At 40.5% G+C, this 19,171-nt stretch overlaps 1 protein-coding gene across 2 annotated transcripts in view; it reads right to left on the reverse strand.

Annotated features, from left to right (window-relative positions):
* Positions 1–10,445: 10,445 nt before the first annotated feature.
* LOC145344260 (host cell factor 1-like) overlaps positions 10,446–19,171 on the reverse strand; it is a 79,855-nt gene continuing 71,129 nt past the window's right edge. The window contains exons 24-25 of one of the 2 annotated variants that reach the window (XM_080191307.1): positions 18,786–18,843; positions 10,446–16,347 (exon numbers count right to left, since the gene is read on the reverse strand). In XM_080191307.1, the coding sequence (XP_080047433.1) occupies positions 16,308–16,347; positions 18,786–18,843 (98 nt within the window). In that variant the 3' untranslated portion in view covers positions 10,446–16,307. The remainder of the gene's footprint in view (positions 16,348–18,785; positions 18,844–19,171) is intronic. The other variant, XM_080191306.1, reaches the window with a different exon arrangement.

Consider the following 19,171-nt stretch of genomic DNA (forward strand, 5'->3'; position numbering starts at 1 on the left):
TGTGAAACCGAAGAAAGTTCCCACTCTTAGTGTTGATGCTCCCCAAGCTTGCAGACATGGAACAATACAGTAAAAGGCCATTCAGCCCATCGTAGTTTTGAAAGAGTTTTCCAATTACCATCAGACAAAGTGGCCCAATTAGTGTTGAGTTGATTACAAAGGCGCTGCGTGTAGTGTATTAAACCTCTGATTATTTTGGGCAGTTCCAGAAATTCTTAGCTCGTAATTAATGATTCAGTGGCTCTGCTGATCTCAGGGTCTTCAAACATTTCCAATCAGCTGTTTGTATCTTGATTAAATTGTGATTACTTCAGGATGTAACTGTGAAAAAGCAGAGGCAGTTTGCACAGTGAAACTTCCTGTTTTTTTAAAAAACATTTTGGTTGCTTTACTTTTGTGCACAGCAGGGAAATCAGTCACACCAACACACCAAGATCAGCGGGAATGCAAATCTTTAAAAAGCAGCCATTTAACTAACAGAAATACCTTCAACAGTAATTTCAGAGACAGGAAGGGAAAAAAAACTTATATTTATGTCACTCTTTTTTCACAGCCTCAGGACATCCCAAAGTGTATTAAAATTAGGTCTTAAAAAATATACATTAAATACAAGAATTGATTTATTATTGTTACATGTATTGGTATGCAGTGAAATGTATTGTTTCTTGTGCGTTATAAAAAGCATACCATTCATAAAGTACATAGGAGAGAAGGAAAGGAGAGGGTGCAGAATATAATGTTGCAGTCATCAATAGGGTGTAAAGAAAGATCAACTTAACATATGAATCTGTGGAACTTGGCCACAGAAGGCTGTGAAGGCCAGGTCATGGAGTGTCTTTAAGACAGAGATAGATAGGTTCTAGATTAGTAAGGGGTTATGGGGAAAAGGCAGAGAATGGGGATAAGAAAATAGCAACCATTATTGAACAGTGGAGCAGACTTGATGAGCCGAGTGGCCTAATTCTATTCCTACGGTCTTACGGTCAGTTCATTCATAATCCCTCTTCGTTTCTCTAATGTTCATCTCCCCTCTGACCCATCTGTATTCCTGTTGGTTCTCAACTGTATTTTCTACATGATAACCGTCATATGTACACTTTTTCTTCCTTATCATCCAGGGAGCTCTGCCTCCGATTTAAGAGTATATACCTTGATTGTGTCTGGATAATTTCCTGACAACCTTTTGTTCCAGTATAACTGGCCCAGCTCTGTTCTTGCCCCTCTGAAGTTGGCTGTCTCCCAGTTAATTATCTTTGCTTTGGGATCCCTATTTATCCCTTATCACTGTCCTAACACCTACGATACAATGATCACTGTCTTCAAAATATTCTCCCTTGATCTACTTGGCAGACAAGAACCAGATCCAACACTGCACCCTTTCTTAAAGGCAAAATACCGTGGATGCTGGAATCTGAAACAAAAACAGAAATTGCTGGAAAAACTCAGTAGGTCTGACAGCATCAGTGAAGAGAGAATAGAACCAATGTTTAAACATTAGCTCTGTTCTCTCTCCAAAGAGGGTTCTATCTCTACACCCCAGTTATGACTGTAACACTACATTCTGCACTTTCTCTTTTCCTTTCCCATATATGGTATGCTGTATGGGTGGCATGGTGGCACAGTGGCTAGCACTGCTGCCTCACAGCACCAGGGACCTGGGTTCGATTCCCAGTTTGGATCATGGTCTGTGCAGAGTTGGCACATTCTCCCCGTGTCTGTGTGGATTTCCTCCGGATACTCCAGTTTCCTCCTACAGTCCAAAAGATGTGCTGGTTAGGTGCACTGGCCATGATAAATTCTCCCTGTGCACCCAAACAAGCACCAGAATGTGGCGACTAGGGGATTTTCACAGTAACTTCACTACAGCATTAATGTAGGCCTGCTCGTGACTAATAGCTAACCTTTAAAGCTTTGTTTGCAAAGCGCGTGAGAAACAATACTTTTCATTGTATACTAATATATGTGACAATAATAAATCAAATCAAAAGATGCTGCCAGTTTTTCCAGCATTTTCTGTTTTTGTGCGTATCCTTTCTTGTCGAACTGGATGCACACTTCTGTCCAAAATTTACCTGAACATAATCTAGAAACTTTTGCCCCCTCTCCACCCTTTATACTACCACTGTCCCAGTCTATATTTGGGTAATTAAAGACCCCCAATCTAACTACTCTGTAATGCTTGCATCTCTCTGTAATTGCCCTGCAGATTTGTTCCTCTACATCCCTCTCACTAGTTGGCAGTTGACTGACTGCACCAAGCAATGTAGTTGCACCATTTGTGTAGGACAAAGATTCGTAGACCAGGTCCTATGGATAACAATGTGACAATCTGTGGGTTTCTGGTATTAGTTGAGAAATAGACCAGGGCAGTTACAAAGAAAATTTCACATTCCAAACAAACCCGAGGCCTCAAACTAATACAGCAAAGACAATTACTCAATTTTTAAAGGCACCACTCATACCAAATATTTTTGAAATGTTTTAAAAAAATCTTTTCAAAAGCAGGCAATAAACCTACTTGGCTTCACTGAGAGCATGTTTGCATTGACATTGGAGAAGTTTGGTTTGCTCTCACTAGAACGACAGAGGTTGAGGGGCAACCTGATAGAAGTCTATGAGGGGCATGGACAGACTGGATAGTCAGAAGCTTTTTCCCAGGGTAGAAGAGCCAATTATTATGGGGCATAGGTTTAAGGTGCGAGGGACAAGGCTTAAAGGAGATGTACGAGGCAAGTTTGTTTTTACACAAAGGGCGCTGGGTGCCTGGAACTTGCTGCTGGGGACGTAGTGGAAATAGCTACGATAGTGACTCTTAAGGGACGTCTTGACAAATACATGAATAAGATGGGAATAGAGGGATATGGTCCCGGGAAGAGTAGGGGGGTTTTAGTTCAGATGGGCAGCATGGTTGGTGCAGGTTTGGAGGGCCTGTACGTGTGCTGTAATTTTCTTTGTTCTTTGTAGTTGACACATACCCAAGAAACTGAAGACGACAGTGGATATTAAAAACACAAGCATAATATAAATCCTTTATTTCTGTGTAATTAACTGACAGAAGAGAAAGTGGTAAGTAGGATAAAAACGTATTGGCAATTATTTTATTACTGTCGAGAATGTACAAAGATAATACTTTTTTTTCCTACAAAGCACAAACAAGCAGTAAAATATGACTGGTCGGGAAGAAATGAATCTACATTTTGTTCCCCCTCCCCCACGTGAAACATAAAGCCCTGAAAGCTGTGTTTCACTCGATATGATGTTGCTCATTTGAAGATGGGCTGCTTTGCAGCTTGATTTGTACAAGTCAGAACCACGTTGTGGCATATAATCATTTCTCGGCTGCACTGGAGCGTGCAGGTTTTTCACATCTGGTGTAGAAAAGGACCAGCTGAAGAACATGCAAGTACTTTGTCAGCTTTTGTAACTCAAGGGCCAAAGGGCTGGTCACTGATTTGCTAAACGTTCCTGACAAATTCACACTAAACTAGAACCATTCGTTATGGGTTTAAAAAAAATCCTTTACAATGTCAATTTTGACCAACAGCTATAAGGAACCTCAACTGCATCCTACTTTTAATGTAGATGTATGACTTGTAAGGGTTTAATCGGTTAAAGTGAATGTTTAATTTTGTGTGATGCATCTCAATAAGTGAAATTAAAACTTGCAATCTGAAGGAGATTCCACAAAATTCAAGAGTAAATTTTACCCATAGCTGCGATTTAGCTCAAAATGGCTAGGAAAACCATTAAATTATTTTACTTAAATATTTTCCATCTTTACACCTTGTTGCCGTGTTTCACTAACACTATTTAAAAAAAACGCCAGCTATTATCTCACACATACTTGCCTTCACTTACATCAGGAACACCAACAGAGCAATAATCTATTATTTTTAAAAGAACCTTAAGTGGTGTTGCTCAAAGCATGAAAGACCTTTTCTGAAATTCTGGCAACTTTGCATGCGATTCCTGGAAAGTTGCATACTGTTTACAAAACTACCCCCGGCCAATGTTTCGCTTCAGACCAACCTACACTTTGCATGTAAGCATGCTCTGGGTCTCAAGAATGCTTTGAGCAGGCATCCCAAAGTGGATCTGATCTGTAAAGGAGTGGACGAGCAGAAATTCCACAAAAAGTACAACCCTTTCATGTGTAATTTTTAAGTAGGCGACAGTGGATTTTCAAAACAGCAATTCATCTGGTTAAATTATTTCTTTGATACATCATGGGCAGGACATTCAAGACAATTTATAATAGAACGACAGAGCCTAAATCTGACTGGTCAAGGATGGTTTTTATCTTCCACCCCCTTTATCTAACTCAATCATCATATCCTTCCATTCCTTTCTACCTCATGTATTTTACCAAATTTCCCCATGAAAACATCCATCCAATTGTACTTCAAATATAAATGCGTTTAAATCAATAAGGAAAAAAAGTGACATTTTTCCCTTCGATTCCTATGCAATGGCTAATTTGCTATCACAGAGCAAAATCAGATTATTAACATAATCCGATTAGCTTTAGTTGAATGAATAATTGCAGAACCGAATCTTGAAAAACAAGTGAGCTTCATTCTGCTGAACAGTGCACTTTCGGACTACATCTAGCAGTTGAAAATAGCTGACATTTGATAAGACAAACCTTTCTGTTTGTTACGAATCCTCCAGAGAGTGCTGCACTTTGCAGTTGGAGATTTGTAAAACAATATTTCAGCACATGTACTGTGACATTGAAAAAGTACTAATGACGTGGCTCAGGTGCCATGTACAGTAGTTTTATTGATGTGATGTGATATGTAAATACTTGGCAGATGCTTAAGGAATTTAAGCTCGCCAATCACCCTTTCTTCTTTGTTTCAGACTCAATATAAACTAGAATTTTACATTTTTTTTAAACCATATTCAATACTTTGACAGCTTTTATTTGAACCCCTCCCCCCACCCTATTTCTAAGTGTGGTTCCTTTCTCCATTAGGAATGGGTTAACAGGCCTTCCAATGAAGTCTTAAGTTGATGTCAATTATTCAATAGAAGTCACTGATATATAAAGGGGCTACAGGTGGCACTGGGTGTTGTTGGAGAATTGCATGTGGAGTTGGATCAAAGAAATAAAGGTAGTTTATGAAGAAGAAGAACTCGCGTCTCATTTACTGAACTGCAACCTCAGACACCACCAATCCGCCCACACCTTCAGAATCCCACTGCTACAAAACCTGGTCTCCAAAAACATCCAAATATTGAAGCCCATTCTGAACTGGTCACTGAGGTAGATCTTCTAATTCTTCAGCCCCTCCAGTCTGGGGCTGCCACTGCTTGCCAAGTTAGATTACCAATAGCCATACAAAGTTTAATCAAGCGCCACTCTTAAAACGTGCACCTTACTTGCATTTGGAACCCTAAGTATGTTGGTTCCCCAGGAGCAAGGCAAGGCACAGTAGATGCACCTAAAGGCTTAAAATTCCCTTTCTCTTAGGCAGCATCCTGGAGTTTATTTCACAGTGGCCTGCATACAGCAGAAACCTGGCTGTTTCGTCTACAAGTATGGTTGCCGATTAAGATTCCACAAAAGCCCCATTATTAAGCATGCGCTAGTCAAAAATTACGTTCTTTTAAACTAGAATTAAAATGGAAGCTATTTGTCCTTATTGTCATAGTGGAAGTCCATAGATATGGTGAAAGATCAATACTGTTGTCAGAAATAAAGAATATCTATGGCACTTAAGGCCATTCAACTTGCATCGTATCTGGGCTGATCAAAAAAAATCCTAATCTCATTTTCCAGGTCTTTTGATCCTCAGCCCTGTAGGTTTAGGTTTAAGTTTATTAGTGTCACAAGTAGGCTTACATTAACACTGCAATGAAGCTACTGTGAAAATCCCCTAGCTACCACACTCCGGTGCCTGTTGAGTTCCACTGAGTGAGACTTTAGCATAGCCAATGCACCTAACCAGCACATCTTTCGGACTGTGGGAGGAAACCGGAGCACCTGGAGAAAACCCACACAGACACAGGGAGAACATGCAGACTCTGCACAGACAGTGACCCAATGGAATCCGGGTCCCTGAGGCAGCAGCGCTAACCACCGTGTCGGTCATAGCGAGTGTATATGTAAGTATTTTTTAAAAACACAATGAGGGTTTCTGTCTCAACCACCTTTCAGACAGTGAGTTCTGAACCCTATCTTCCTTTCAAATATCCTACACCCCATTACTGACTTTGTTCAGCAACCAGTGAAGTAAATGGTTGCTGGCACAATTTATTTGGAAGGTTAACATAAACAGATCATCAGAATTTTAATCTAAGGCATTAGAACATAGGGATAAAATTCAAATCTAGAGGAAAACACGCGTCGAAATGGCACAATCCACAACAAACACATCAAGATGAAAACCCTTGGCTTGCTAGCTGATTTGAAAAGAGACGGCTACAACATAAATCACAATCTAGGTTGAAGTTTGGGTCCAGCAAGTCCACCCAAATACCAGAACAAATTGGAATGTGTGTCAGCCACATTCAACATTTCACCCTGAATGCGAGGAACATGATGGTTTCAACTCAAAGTCCTGTTACCTATTAGATTACACTAACACCCCATTGTTAAGAATGTGCCTTTACTTCTTGGGAAGAGATTCTGGTTTTGATTTATTTAAAGTGTAATGCTTTTATATTTTACAAAGACTTCATTATTTTACTGAGTTACGACTTACGACTTACCAATCCGACTGAGAAGTTTAATCTAGTAATGCAATGATCGCACAGCTATTTCTGGCTTTCAGAAATAGTGGGAAAATGTGCTAGGCATCCTACAGATTGTCTGGTGAACACTGTGAATACAGAGTTAACACACATCACTCGGGAGACGCAGTCGGCCTAAGGAAACTTACCATTTGGCTACAAACGCAAGAGAAAACGCAGTGGGATGGAGTCCAAACTGTCGAAGTAATGCTAACCTTTGTAAATTGCCAGCAGCCACTGAGCTGGTGAGAAAAGTGAAAGGACATTGAGGCACCTTTGTTTTAACTGTTCACAGAATCTGACAGTGGGAAAAGTAGACCATTTGGTTTATTATGCCAGCACTCTATGAAGAGTTATCCAAGTGGTCCTGCTCCCCATTTCTTTCGCCACAGCCCTGACTTTAAATGTTTGTGCAAAGTCATGTATTTGGCAAGATACAATTGTTCGCAAGGATCCATATACAGGGCCACTCAACTGGATGGACTGTATCCTAATGCAGTGTGCGCTACATGTTCATCTGTGACAATAAAGCATATTGACAACACTAAGTAAACACATTACAAACCAAGCCAATGAAAGAAGCTTGAGTGCTAATGAAGACAAGTTTAGAAAGCTTCTATTATCAATATTTCATCCAAACCTGAAGATCAACTGATTCTTTAAGCACAGAGATGAAATTGCTGATATCCCAGAGTATGTTAACAGTGTCTTTTCACTGATGTCCCCTCTGTTGCACTGACATCTTTCCTAAAGCGTGGTGCCCAGAATTGGACATAATTCTTCAGCTGAAACCAAATCAGTGTTTTATATGGGGTACAAAGGGGGTCGCCATAACCTCCTTCCTTTTGTACTCTGTTTCCCATATATTTTACTAACCACTTTCTCAAGCTGTCATGTCACCTCCACCAATTTGTGCACATATAGCACCCCCTTCAGAATATATCCTTTATTTCTTATTACCTTTCCTCATTTTACCTCCCAAAATGTATCACTTCACATTTCTCTGCATTAAATTTGATCCACCACTTGTCTTGTCCATTCCACCAGCCTATGTCCTCTTAAAGTCACATAATCATAGAACCTGCGCAGAAGGAGACCCCTTGGCCCATCGAGTCTGCACCAGCAACAATCCCACCCAGGCCGCATCCCCGTAATCCCATGTATTTACCCTGCTAGTTCCCCTGACATTAAAAGGGCAATTTAACATTGCAAATCGACCTTGCCCACACATCTTTTATATGGATGTGAAATGGGTGACTCCAAATAGAGCTAACAGGAGCAATGGTGACATGTTTTCATACAGTTTAAATCGCAAATATAGAAATTATACAGTTAGAAGTCACTCTGCCCAAGGAAAGGCTATCCTCCTCAAGTTCACAATGCTTACAAGTTTTGTGTTATCTCCAAATTTTCAAATTGTCCTCTGCACATCCGGGTTGAGGTGACTGCCACAGATCAAGCAGTCCAAATACAGGTTCTTGGGAAATTTCACCAAAAGCCTTCCTCCATTCCTTTAATCAACTACTGCTCCCTGTCATTCTGCCAATTTCATATTGTGCTGCCACTGTTCTTTTTATTCCATAAACTTCAGTTCTGCTGACAAACCTCTTCTGTGGCACTTTAAGAAGCGTATTTTGAAATTCCTTTCTACCACAAACTATATTAATCTTATCAAATGTCTGATACCTTATCAAGAAAATGCTGCCAAGTTAATTAAACATAATTTGCCTGTAACAAATCCATGCAGGCTTTCCTTAAACAGTCCACATTTTTCCAAGTGACTATTAATTTTGCCCCAGATTATTGTTGCTAAAAGCTTTCCAATCATCGAGGTTTAACTGACCAACTTGCAGTTTCTGCGTTTCTCTTTACCCTCTGTTTTGAGCAAGGGTGTAATACTTGCAGTTCTCCACTCCTCTAGCACCATCCCCCTGTATCAAAGGAGGACTGGAATACAATGGCCAGTGCCTCATGATTTCCTCCCTTATCCTCAAGATGCACCTCGTCCAGTCCTGGTGACTTATCAGCTTGGGCAATGAGCTCTTGTTGTGTAATTTCTATATTTGCAATTTAAATTGTATGAAAACTTGTCACCGTGGCTCCTGCTAGCTCACCAGTCTGTGCTAAAGAAATACTTACACCCCAAAGAAATTTATTTCACTGCTGTCCGAATTGCTGCACGTTTTGCTATCTTTCTATAAAAATCAAAGTTTTATATAGGTATCAGGGCAGAATAAATGACTTTAAAACGGCAACCTAATTTAGCCTGTGCAAACAAAATCAGAAAAATGCTGAAAAATCTCAGCAGGTCCGACAGCATCTGTGGGGAGAAAATAAAGCCAATGTTTCAAGTCTAGCTGACCCTGGGGCAGCTCTGACGAAGGGTCATCTAGACTTGAAACGTTGGCTCTATTCTCTCCCCACAGGTGCTGTCAGACCTGCTGAGATTTTCCAGCATTTTCCCGGTTTTGTTAGATTCCAGCATCCGCAGTATTTTGTGTTTATCTTGGCCTATCCACTCTGGTCTGATTAACCTCACTGTTTAATCCCACTTTATCTGAAGACTACCTTAGTGCCACGTGCAATTCCATGAGAAACTAGTGAAAGTATAGAAATTCCTGTGCTCTAATAAACAAACCATTGGCAGCTTTCTGAATTCTTAATACATAATACAAATACTACTTACAATCACGTTGTACAAAATTCCTATTTCAAAAAGGATGTATTATCAGCAGAACCATTACAAGTCGCATAGCAATTCAACGTCTACCAGTAAGTTTATCATTTTGAGTCAACATTTACCAGTATAAATTTTTATGTCAACATTTCACATTCAATTTTCCTATTCTTGATGTCGCTGCAATCAGCAACATAAAAATCCAAGGGGTTTCCTGGAGACGAAGATGATCACATGTTCTTTGTGTGATCCTGATGAGATCTCTCTGGACATGAGTTACAACTGAATGTCACTCAACCAGTGTATCTGTACTCCGACTAATGCCACCAGTTACCAGGAGCAGCTTCTTAAAAAAGAACTATCTGAGCTTGGGCATCACTGTAGTCGGTGGATGATGTCACATTGGGCCATCCCAATGTGACATCATCAGAGGGATCTAGGTGTATGTGTACATAGATCCCTGAAAGTTGGGAATCAAGTAGATAAGGTTGTTAAGAAGGCGTACGGTGTCTTGGCGTTTATTGGTAGGGGGATTGAATTTAGGAGTCGCAGCGTCATGTTGCAACTGTACACAACTCTGGTGCGGCCGCACTTGGAGTACTGTGTGCAGTTCTGGTCCCCACATTACAGGAAGGATGTGGAGGCTTTGGAGAGGGTGCAGAGGAGGTTTACCAGGATGTTGCCTGGTATGCAGGGGAGGTCCTATGAGGCGAGACTGAGGGATTTGGGGTTGTTTTCACTGGAAAGAAGGCGGCTAAGAGGGGATCTTATAGAAACATATAAGATGATTAGAGGTTTAGATAGGGTGGATGGTGATAGCCTGTTTCCTCGGATGGAGAAATCTAGCACGAGGGGACATGGCTTTAAATTAAGGGGGGGTAGTTATAGGACGGATGTCAGGGGCAGGTTCTTTACCCAGAGGGTGGTGAGGGACTGGAATGCCCTGCCTGCTGCAGTTGTAAATGCGCCTAGTTTGGGGGCATTTAAGAGATTGGTGGATAGGTTTATGGACGAAAAGGGATTGGTTTAGATTAGTGGGTCAATGTTTTTTTTTAAAAATAAGACTGGTCGGCGCAACATTGTGGGCCGAAGGGCCTGTTCCGCGCTGTAATGTTCTATGTTCTATCTTGCTAATTTGCAAGTATTGGCCTACCCCTTCAGAGGTCAACCAACAATGAAAAAAAAGGCATTGCAAGAGACCATAATGTTTGATGATACCTCAAAATCATTGATCAAGGACAAGGTGCTGGTAAGATAATAGTGCAAAAGCAATCAAAGTAAACATGGTCAAAAACTAGGGGGTTATTTATGGAATCCTACATTGCAGAAGGAAGCCATTTGACCCATTGAGTTTGCACCAACTACAATCCCACCCAGACCCTATCCCCATAATCCCATGCATGCATTTACCCTAGTTAGTCCCCCTGACACAAGGGGCAATTTAGCCTGGTCAATCCACCTAACCAGCATGTCTTTCGGACTGTGTCAGAACACTGGAGCACCCGGAGGAAACCCAGGCAGACAAAGGGAGAACATGCAGACTCCACACATACAGTGACCCAAGTCGGGAATTTAACCCAGGTCCCTGGCATTGTGAGGCAGCAGTGCTAACCACTGTGTCACTATGCTGCCACATACTGTTTGATAATACCTCAAAATCCACTGATCAAGAGCAAGGTGCTGGTAGGATACAGTGCAAAAGCCATCAAAGTAAACTTAGTCAAAAATTAGGAAGAAGTCTGAAAAGGATCAGTAGAAAATTAACATAAGGTGTACAAGGAAGTATCTCATGCGACAAAGCTTGGGCGTAGATAATGGCTATTCAATACTGCTGATAGAGGGCAGAGGAGAGAAAATGAGACACTTTATATTGTTGAGTTATAATTCAAGTTGTTGAAGGTTATCTGGTGTATAACTCAATAAGTGCAATGTCATAGCTTTCCTCCACGAAGACGACAGATTATCACCGTGACAACTGAATAAAACCATTATTAAAACTTTATTTCATTTTAAGGAATTGTGGACAGCACAACTCCCTTTCTAAAACAAAAAACCTTTCCTAATCACCTGTACTACGAGGGGTAAAATTAAATCCGACTCAAGACCAAGTTTATTTTGAAAACTGCTGTCCTTTCTGACAAAACATTTCTGAAAATGAGCCCAGGTTTCAACAAGGCAGAGAAATCTTAAACACTAAGAATATATTCAAATCAGTAACATGGGGCAGGATTTTGCGACCTCGCTCAGGCGAGGCTCGTAAAATCCCACCTGAGGCCAACAGAGAATTCTCTTCTGCAAGCCTACACCTGCCCTTATGCCAGGGAAGGTGTGGTGGTAAAGTTCTGGCCATGTGATTCCTAGAGTGACAACTAGAGTACCAATCTGGTTCTGACATTATCAGAAAGATCAGCAGCCACTGAGATTTTAAATTCAATTTCCCTGTAAATGGCGCTGCTCGGGAAGCGCGTGGGTGCACAGATTCCAATTGTCCACAAATTTAAATGGGTAGGAAAAACCCTGCTCCTGTTGGGGGAGGCAGCACTTTCATTTTTTTATATATACAGAATAATCAAGGAGTTTATTGGCAACTTCTACATACTTTCTTTGGAAGTAATGCATTTCTTTGTGCTTGGGATTCCTTTAATACTGCCTCTGTGATTAGAATTAAATACTATTGCTTGCTACTGGAGTAAATAAAATAATTGTCTGGAATTCCCTGTGCTTATTTTTCACGTCTTCCCTTCCCAAAATGGGTCAAGCCTAATTTAATTTTGAGAGCTCAAAGTAAACTTTTATAACCTCCAGTCATTATCCCATCTTCATTAAACAGGATAGTTGTTCTAACCCACAGGCACACTAAAAACACTGCAGAAGCAGCTATGCCACACAAACTGCAACGGTTCATCATCATCTTTTAAAGGACAACTGGGGCTGGATAAGAAATGTTATCCTTGTCAGCAACACCCTCATTCCACAAATGAATTTAAAAACTGACTTCATCAAGACATCAGATGTGCTCGAGTTACACATGAGGTATTACTGCTTCATACAGTACAGGCTGTTGCACATGTCAGTCAATGGTGTGTCTAAATACTTCCTGCATCTGCCAGAGAACTGCCTTGCATCGCTTCTTACAACTTCAGATTTGTTGCGATAATACAAACTTAAAGTCAACAATAAATTTGATGTGGGAGAGTGATGTGGCAATTATCACAGTTCGAAGCTTTAAGCGGTAATCTCAAATTCGAGACATATTTTAAAAAAAAGAATTGCTTAGCAGATATAATAGCCCTGAAAACATGCAGACTCCTGTCATAAGGAATGTAATATGCCAGCCTAACACACCAAAAACTCCAAATTCTTCTAGCCTGACCTCTTAATCTCAAGAGTCTCAGTGGAGTCAGAAGCAGTATGTGCACTGCAGCACTCCCACCACGATGCAGCTTGTGCAGACTAACATACAATTAAAAATAAATTACCCAAATGGGGAGAAAATATTAATTTAAATGTGGCCGTGATGGTCATACTGATACCATCTTATCTTCACAGATATATATACTGGTCTTTATCTGCTATTGTATTTTTGTCTTACAGATGATGGTGGTATGAAAGTAAACAAGGACAAAAAAGGAAGCTCCAGGATAAGGTCAATAGGAAACCAAGATACTTGGGCAAGGAAAGCTCTCAATCTATACAAAGTGAGCAGGCAAGAGGCAACAAAGATGAAAGATGTGATTTACATAATCCCTCCAAGTCCCTGGACTACAAATGGGGCAGACTCATTACTTTCTGTGCCTCCTTTTGTACAGTACACTACTCATTTGGACCTACTGACACAGAGAAACGCAGTTCCTTCTCCCTCCGTCCAAATCAACAAAATACGCAAAACTTTCCACATGAACCTTGTGTCATTTTTAGCATCCACTATTTTCACATCCAATTCCACAAACTTTATGCAAAGCAACTTCATATTAGTTTTTATTCTAAAAGTTACTTTCATATAAAACGACCAGCCCGTTACTTCAGTTTTGTATCAGCGGTTGTTTAGGTACTTTTGAAGACGTGAAGTAATTCAGAAAACGTGTCGGTGGCTGGAACATCTATTTCTGCCTCCCAAGGTGCTTTCATGTCTCTTAACTCTTTCAGCTCCAACACGTCATGCTGTGGCTGGATATATTAAAACTTGGGAATTACCAGTCATGGTCTCAGCTGTGTCGGTTTTCGATTAATTCAGGGTTTTAAGGGGCAGTTGGTTGAGGCTTCGGGGCGGGAGGAGGGGGAAAAGTTGGTAGTGAAATTCACAGGAAATAAGTGTCATTTTGGAAAAAAGGCAAAAAAAATTAAATGGGTTGGGGGTGGAAATGAAAGTCACGAAGGTCATGGAAACGAGGAATAAAAAACATCACAAGCAGAAACACAATTTCATTATACAACTATTTTTCAGCAAGAACAGATAACCAAAGCTACATTCAACCAGCTTTCTATATAGCACCATTAATTTCTGCCCCCCTGCCCCAAATCTGCACGTTTTACTCTTGACACTGATAAAATGTGCATTTTCTGGATGCATGTTAAAACACAGAAGTACGGTTTACATCAATAATCCAGTTTTTAAACTACCCTGTACTGAAAATCAAATTTGCCCTTGCTCAAAATAATAAAAAGAAAAGCACAAAAATAAAACTTAAGTACCCCTGATCAAAATAACAAGTATACTTTTGGGAGAACAACCTTGGCTTTTGATGCCTCACTATCGACTCCTGGTCATGGAGAAATCAAACATAACTGCTAGAGGTCTATTCTGTCTTGAGCACACCATTATTATGGGGCATGCTAATCAGATCTTCATATTTCCACAATATAAAAAGTATGTGATTTTAATGTACATTATATTGAACATATTTAAATGCATCTTTTCAATCTGAACCGCTCGCTGTTGTGAATGGTTGGAACTGTACATTATGATCAAGAGAATAGCATTCACGTTCGGCAACTTTTTTTTCCTTTATTTTTCATTACAGCAGAAACCTAGCAGGAACGGCGCTGAGTGGATCCTACTTTAAGTCACACTTCATCTTTGAAAATTAGAAATTTGTCTTAAAAGGGCTCCGGTGAAAACCTTAACTAGCCCAGTTTATAAAATGTCTACATCTTTTTAAAATAAAAACAAAACTATGTCTACTTCTTATCAAGTTAGAAGTATAAAGTGAATATCCAATCGCAAGGCGTGAGGAAATATACCAACTGATCCATCCATTGGTGGAATTGTAGCTTTTTAATTAACTAAACTGCACAAAATTGTTTAAAGCAGTATTTACTGCAAAGAAAGCAAGCTTAACATATCTTACCAAATAAAGAATTCTCCAATGATATTATACATAATATATATCTATAGAAAGATACAAGAGCAATGTGAGTAAAAATTATAACTTTCCACTGGACTGACACTTCCCAATGCACCTCAATAAAGCTGAAACTGTTAGTGTGGGATTAACAGAAGTGCTGAGTGCAGATCTGTGTGCATCACCTAAAATTCAGCTCAGAATTTCTCTGCATCTTTGCGCAATAACTTGGTTGGACAAGTAACGGGTTAATGAGAAAAAAGTAGAAAAGCAAATAAAAAAGAAAAATGCAAGAAATTATCAACTACAGAGTTCAATGACAAGTACAAATCTCTACTGGTTAGCTATAGCTATAGCAAAGGTAATCTTCTGAACTATACAATTTTATGATGAAATTAGCCAGTATTAAAGCATTAATTTTCAACCTCAACCAGTCCAACAAAAAATGTTCCAAGTTACAAATCCTTAAAGTTGCATGACCCTACAACTTTCCAGAAATTAATTGTGCTCACCAAAATAGGAAGCTCTCATAGAAGGGACTTCAATTTACTTTAATCCGTACAATTGAGACAAAGCATTTAAAGCTTGCTTTGCTTGTGATGCTTTATTAGTCAATCATCACCGCCTGTTGGAAGACTGGAATCGATGCCCTTGCCGTACACCTTTCCTAGATTTCCCCTGCCATTTCTACACGGGAATAATTGTGTGTGTGAGGCAAGTCTTCAAGTCTGAAGAAACCAAACTATTGCTGCTGCAAAAGACTTTAGAAAATTCCTTTCTGGGCCAACAATAGATGATTACGGTTGAAGGATTTGGTGATGTTTCTTAAGGGAGTTAAGGGAAACCGTGGGGTCATACAACTCGTATAATACCCAATACATCTTCAATCATTTTTATAGTTGTATAAAAATTGAAAATAAAAAAGCAGTTTTTAATTTTTCATCACAAATCATGCACAAAAATGTCACTTGGTCGCGCGCACACACGCACACACAAAGAAAAATCGTTCAATAACTTTTGTTTCTAATGGTGATTCAGAATCTGTGTAAGTGCTACTCTGAGAAGGAAGCCGCTTCTCCGTAGTGCCTTTTTTGGTCCCAAACGTCATCCACATATAAACATGCTTTAAAGACCTACCTAATCCACCTGCAACAAGGTGAAACACCAACATTTCTTTGAAAACTCTTTAAACCACTGCTTGCACGGCAAACATCCAGTCACTACTGTAGTGATTTCAGAATAAGCCACTTTAGAAACAAGCCACCTACATGAACTCTACACAGTAATGTTAATACAAATTTAAAATCTACATTATGTTTCTAAAAAGCTATCATTTAAAACTTGCCTGAAGCCTATTGTCACAGTTCTAAAACAAGAAATGTACTTTGTACAATTAATACAAATTAAATTCCTTCTCTAAGAAGCTCACAAGTTATAGGGATTAAGAGTATAACAGAAACATATTACAAAACATTTACAAAATAAATACAAATACTATCCAACGGTACTTTACTTCTTTCATTCAGCAAATAGAAAAGTTCTTCTATTCATCACTCGGACTTGGATTTCTTGGCACCGCCACTTTTAGTGCTGCAAAATATTCATGGCATTGGGTTAATTGTTTTTCACTGTGGTCATAAGAACACAAGAACAAAAGAACTGGGGAGCAGGAGTAGGCCATCTGGCTCTCGAGCCTACTCCGCCATTCAATAACATCATGGCTGATCTTTTTGTGGACTCAGCTCCACTTACCCGACTGCTCACCATAACCCTTAATTCCTTCCCTGTTCAAAAATTTATCTCTCCTGCATCATAACATAGTGGAGGAGAATAATTGAAACTATCTGTTTCCATCTGGAAGTGCCATTTGCTGTCATGCATTTCTGAACAATGGTAAGGATCATAGGATATAGGTGCAATGAAGGTATTGTGAAAATCCCCTAGTTGCCACACTCCGATTCAGGTACATTGAGGGAGAGTTTAGCACAGCCATTGCACCTAACTAGCACATCTTTTGGACTCTGGGAGGAAATCTGAGCACCCGGAGGAAATCCACACAGACACTGGGAGAAAGTGCTGACTCCGCACAGACAGTGACCCAAGCCAGAAATTGACCCCAGATCCCTGGCGCTGTGAGGCAGCCACTGTGTGACCGTGCCACCCAAGTGGACCTAGGAAGTGCGTAAATTCACTTGCAGGGGAGGTTTCTGTGCATCTTTCCCTCCTGTATCGCTTGTACATTGTGACTGGATTTCGGTGGAACGATCAAGTCAGCTCCGCCATTCAATTAAAGGAGGGTAAAGGGACAAGAAGGGCTGAAGGGCAAGGTTTCTTTGGCTACTAAAGGGTCACAAGAAACACTATTTTTTCCTGCCCACATCCAGTCATAATCAATGTACAAGCGATACAGAAGGGAAAGATGCAGAGAAACTTCCCTTGCAAGCAAATGTAGACATTTCCTAGGTCCACTTGGGTGGCACAGTCACACAGTGGCTGCCTCACAGCGCCAGGGACCCAGGGTCAATTCCTGGCTTGGGTCACTGTCTGTGGGGAGTCGACACTTTCTCCCAGTGTCTGTGTGGGTTTCCTCCCACAGTCCAAAAGATGTGCTAGTTAGGTGCATTGGCCGTGCTAAATTCTCTCTCAGTGTACCCAAACAGGCAGCGGAGTGTGGCAACTAGGGGATTTTCAGAGTAACCTCATTGCAGTGTTAATGTAAGTCTAGCAGTGACATACATAAATAAACTTTTAACTTCACTTTGAAATCTGGAGCAGAATCTCTAGTTCCATTCATCTAAAATCCCAATGATTGCCCATTTAAACACTTCAGTTGAAGGCATCAAACATTTTAATTCCCTTGAAGATTTTGGCTGGCAAGACTGCAGAACGAATGAATTAAAAAAGGTGGCATGGATCTCTAAAATTTGCGATATTTAGAAAGGCTGCTGCCCAGCAAAAACACTGGCACTTTGCGACCACCACTGTAGAGTGGAGAGCACATTTTTACCTAGAATTCCAATGGCACAGGGCATGTGTGGGGACCAATTCTGAGAGAGCATTCATCTCTAAGCATTTTTCAATTAGGTGCCATGAGGCCCCTACAATCGGACTGTCTCAAATATTCATTCTTGCACAACCATCAACTATTTTGGACATCAAAAAACATTTATTCCCAGGTCAGAAAATTACTACAAAATATGGGAGAAAAGTTTGAAGGACTCATGCATGGTGGCACAGTGGTTAGCACTGCTGCCTCACAGCACCAGGGACCTGAGTTCAATTCTGGCCTCAGGTAACTGTGTGGAATTTGCAGGGTCTCCTCGTGTCTGCATGGGTTTCCCCTGGGTGCTCCGGTTTCCTCCCGTACTCTAAAGGTGTGCAGGTTAGGTTGATTGGCCTTGCTAAACTGGCCCTTAATGTCAGGGGGATTAGACGGTAAATACATGGGGTTGCAGGGAAAGGGCCTGGATGGGATTATTGTCGGTACAGGTTTGATGGGCTGAATGGCCTCCTTCTGCACTGTAGGGGTTCCAATGAGTACCTCATGCCAAGTAAAGCAGACAAGAGCACCAGATCAGATTGGATGCAAAAATCTTAAAGAGTGTTGACTCAAGGTGTTCAATCCAAGAAATAAACCCAATTTATTTAATTTATATTTGATGGATAAACATACTAGGACGAGAAATTATTTATCCAAGTCAAACATGTTTATGTAAACAGTTCTGGGAATCACACATATGTTTTTACAGTTAAAAAAAGACAAAAATTGGTCTATAAAAGTAATGCAATAGTGGCTTATAGAAATTTGCAGATGGTTTTACAGTGGCCAATTCTCTCCTCTGTTAATTTCATGGATAAGAAAAATCACGAGCGCTGTAAAATGGGCTGTTTTGTGTTCCTGGTGCAGAAGCAATTTGCCCCAGCATGAGTTTCAGTGTAGATACCGCAAATGTTTAATCCCATTCATCAAGAAGAACAATGCTAAGAAAAGCCTCTCCATAAAGAGCCCTTAATAGTAGTTCACTTACTTGTCTGGTGATGCTGTAGGCCGTTTCACAGTGCCTTTGGTTCCTTGTACACCTGTGTCTAAAAAACATAAAGACCGAGTTGTGAAAATTCTACTGGACATGGATCCATCTTCAGCAATAGCGCATAGAGAAATACTACATTCAATATTTAAAATCCTTACAGTTCAGGAGGCCATTCAGCCCATCGAGTCTGCACCAACCACAATCCCGCCCAGACCCTATCCCCATAACCCCACCAATTTACCCTAGCTGGTCCCACTGACACTAAGAGGCAATTTTAGCATGGCCAATCCACTCAACGGGTACATCTTTGGACTGTGGTAGGAAACCGGAGCACCTGGGGGAGTCGCACATGGACGTGGGAAGAACGTGCAAATTCCACACAG

Source organism: Carcharhinus amblyrhynchos, chromosome 6, assembly GCF_965287045.1.
Source record: "Carcharhinus amblyrhynchos chromosome 6, sCarAmb.v2.hapA, whole genome shotgun sequence".
NCBI lineage: Eukaryota > Metazoa > Chordata > Chondrichthyes > Carcharhiniformes > Carcharhinidae > Carcharhinus > Carcharhinus amblyrhynchos.